We start from the raw sequence: 3,714 nt of genomic DNA on the forward strand, positions 1-3,714 counted from the left end.
CGGACCTTGGCATGTCCGACGTAAATTTACGTCGGTTTTTGGCCCCCGACGTAAATTTTACGTCTCCCGTATTGACGTCTGATGCTTTTCCGACGTAAAATGCTTCAAATACCCGACGTAAAAGGGGTCTTTTGTACTAGTGTTCTTACTTTATTTTTAATTTGTATCAAATAAAACCTAATTAATGTAATTAATTTTATAATAATTATTTTATGTTGAAATTCTTTTTTATATATTTATTTGTAAAAAATATTTAATTAACTTTTGGACATGTATGAGACAAATACGAATATGTCTGATATCCGACAGATATAGAAATGAGAACATAAATTTCATACCCATCAAGTATGATGACAAAGATGAGGATAGTGAAATCCTACCCATCCCGCCTTATTATCATCCCTACTTATATATAACTCCTTTTCATTTTATTTTTTTAAAGATCATAAGTATCTTTTATTAAACAAAGTTTTGTTTAAGAGAAAAAATATTAGTATAAGGTAAGTACTTAACAAAATTGTATATTCAGATTCAAATTCAAAACCATAACTTTTATATATATATATATATATATATATATATATATATATATATATATATATATATATATTTTTCATTTTTATTTCTAAATTTACATATTATTTAAAATAAATTATCGATAGATAAAAATAATTTTGTATATCACAATATATTATGTGTGTTATAATATTTTTTATTATATATTATGTTAAATTATTTATATTGTGGTACTAGGTTACTTTTAGTTATTCATAATTTATATTGCACAAAAAATATAATTTTAAATATTAAAATTTAATTTAAAAGAATATATAAATAAAATAGATAAAAATGTTAGAAAAATTTCTAAAGACTACTCTCATAAAAAAAACTCCTCTCTGTCTCTCTTTATATATATATATATATATATATATATATATATATATATATATATATATATTTTATTTTATTTTTATTTTTATTTTTTTTTACACCATAGGGAAAGAGCGTGAAGAGTGATGATTATTTTCTCTCATAATTTCCGGTCAATGCATTTTTTATTTGTTATTTTTGTTTTTGTGATAAGTCAATGGATATAGTTGTGCAGTTGAATCTCATAAACTACCTCAAATGGAATTGTCAGAATAAACAAATTTTACTGCATTCCGGATGAATGTTTCCGTCAGAAAGTTATATAAATATAAAATATTTCCACTGCTTTTAGCCAGAATATACAGCCGCCAAATCTGTAACAAACATTGAGCAATGAATTATTCATTAAAATGATCATGACTTGCTTCTGCAGGATTAAGAAATTATTACTACAAATACGTTTCGGTGGATTCAATATATCTATTTGCTAATTGGATTTTGGATGCAGATATAGCCTTTCCATTTTCACATTATAAAACATGTGAGTACTCGGTTGCAAGATGGCAGTAATTTATGCCAGCTATGAAAATTTTTGTCCCATGCATGCCATTGCAACTTTGTAACAAAGCATAGACCAACATTTTAGTCGAGGGTTCTCTTGCGAGTTGCGACTATTTGCTGAATTTCCTTGCATTCAAGCCACGAGGTTGGTTACTGAAATAGAAGAAGCGTTGAAGGAGATTCAAAGTGCATTTTCCTTGACGAATTAGATTCATGAAATGGTGCAATATTGTTTTCAGAAACGGTGGGTGAAGCTGAAGGAATGGCAATAGAGAGGTCAAGGTTTAAGTCTGGCAATGCACATGATGACTCAGCCTCGCCACTTGCAGCATCTGAGACTTCACCAGAGTTATAAACATGAGGTGATTTACTTGTCTCGTTCTTGCTAATGTCCTTCGTGCCACAGGGTTTTGAACTATCATCAGACATGGGTGGATTCTCAAGGTTTGGGATTGAGTGTTTTAATCGATGATTGTTTGGGTCAATTCCCTTGCTAATTAGCTTTCTTCTTATATGAGAATTCCAATAGTTCTTCACTTCATTATCTGTACGTCCAGGCAATCTACCAGCTATTAGTGACCACCTGTACGAATCAATGTTAAACATTTAAATTAAATAATCTTCTTTCCTTTAATATGCCTAATTTATACAACCAAACAATGAATTATGTGAGAAAACCTTTTTAGTAACCTACGTTGAGAAAAAATAAACTTTGATTTCCATTTATATTATTTAATGGTGATAATGTTGCTCAGTACACTATCTACAGCTTAATAATATAATAAATAAAAAATCTTGTACACGCACAAACACATATAAATCAATAGGGTTAATCTAACAATTAAGAGATTGAGATGAGTATATAAAGACATGATTTCAATCTTTATTGTTATTGTTGTATAATACTTCCTAGTAATAATAACAAAACACTAACATATATAGGTCAAAAGCACAAGAAGAAAGAAAGTTTCGTGTTTAGTATTAAATTCTCACCTGTTGCCTAGAAGGGCATGAAGCTTGACGATGAGATCTTCTTCATCTTCGGAAAAGTTTCCCCTTTTTAGATCTGGACGTAGATAGTTTATCCATCTCAGCCTACAACTTTTACCACAGCGAAGTAAACCTAATCATCATCAACCAAATATGTGTGGTCAAATATATATATTATGTTACATTACAATTACAATATTTGTGTTAATAAATATTGTGCTATTGCTTGTGTGGATACATAAGGTGTACTACAATTATTATATATTTGATTTGATTCATTAATTTATTTCATATACCTGCAGCCTGAGGGAGTGTGCGCCAACAAACCTCGCCGTGTTTATTTATATAATCTACGAGTTTCTGGTCTTCTTGTTTGGACCAAGCTCCTTTGTTCAAGTCTTTGATATCACAACTAGGTTTCCTCATTCTTTCTACGTCGTTTAATTGAGTTTCCTTGAAACCCCAGCTACAAACGGAAGAATTAACCGAGTATAATAGGAAGATGTCAGAGAAAGAGAAAGAAAGAGAGATGCAGGATAGACGAGAAGAATGGGAGGGTGATAAGGTGAAATGAAGCAATATATACTATGGGTTTGTTGTTTGGATATAAGCAAGTGTAAGTTGACTTGGACCGGTGGTTTCGCTCATACGTGACTGCGTGGTTCATGCGTGATTCACAACACACCTTCTGAGAGAGAGAGAGAGAGATGGCAAACACTATTCGTCAAATGGAGGGTATGAATTGGTTGTGTTGTTTATCCTTTCTTGCCAAAATTGATAGGATATGACATACGGTTGGTTTTAATGTGATTGGCTATGAGGTTGATTTATTGAATCTAACTTACCATCATTAGGTGATATTAGAATACATGATTTCTAACTAATTTTTATATGATATATAATAAAGTATTATTAACTTTTCTTATAAATTAAAAAATTTAAATTCATGTATATTGTTATTGGTTGGTACCACAAATATTTACTAATCTTAAACTACTTAATAAATTTTCAAGATGTCCATAACAAGTAGATTAGGGTTAATAAGGGAGAACAGATGTTGGGATAAAGATAATGTTAAGACAATGTGACAATGTTACTTATAAGCTGCATCTGTGAGAATATATTACTAATTAAATACATCATTTAATTCTTCAATGTTTTGAAATTTTTTTAACTAAAAAATATATAATTGAACTCTTCATTTTTTTTATATTTTTATAATTTAGTTTCCAAAATTAGAATTCTTTTATAATCTATGAAACTTGACAAAATATTCTTATCTCTTCATATTTA

The 3,714-nt window shown here is 29.4% G+C and overlaps 1 protein-coding gene across 1 annotated transcript; it reads right to left on the minus strand.

The window, feature by feature from the left end:
- Positions 1 to 1,174: 1,174 nt before the first annotated feature.
- LOC109818316 (transcription repressor MYB4) lies at positions 1,175 to 3,049 on the minus strand. The gene is made up of 3 exons (XM_020383758.3): positions 2,718 to 3,049; positions 2,425 to 2,554; positions 1,175 to 2,014 (listed from the first exon to the last, which is right to left on the minus strand). Exons 1-3 carry the CDS (start codon positions 2,845 to 2,847, stop codon positions 1,582 to 1,584), a joined length of 693 nt encoding a protein of 230 aa, XP_020239347.1. The 5' UTR covers positions 2,848 to 3,049; the 3' UTR covers positions 1,175 to 1,581.
- Between the last annotated feature and the right edge of the window lie 665 nt (positions 3,050 to 3,714).

Source organism: Cajanus cajan, chromosome 3 (genome assembly GCF_000230855.2).
Source record: "Cajanus cajan strain Asha chromosome 3, NIPB_CcT2T_4, whole genome shotgun sequence".
NCBI lineage: Eukaryota > Viridiplantae > Streptophyta > Magnoliopsida > Fabales > Fabaceae > Cajanus > Cajanus cajan.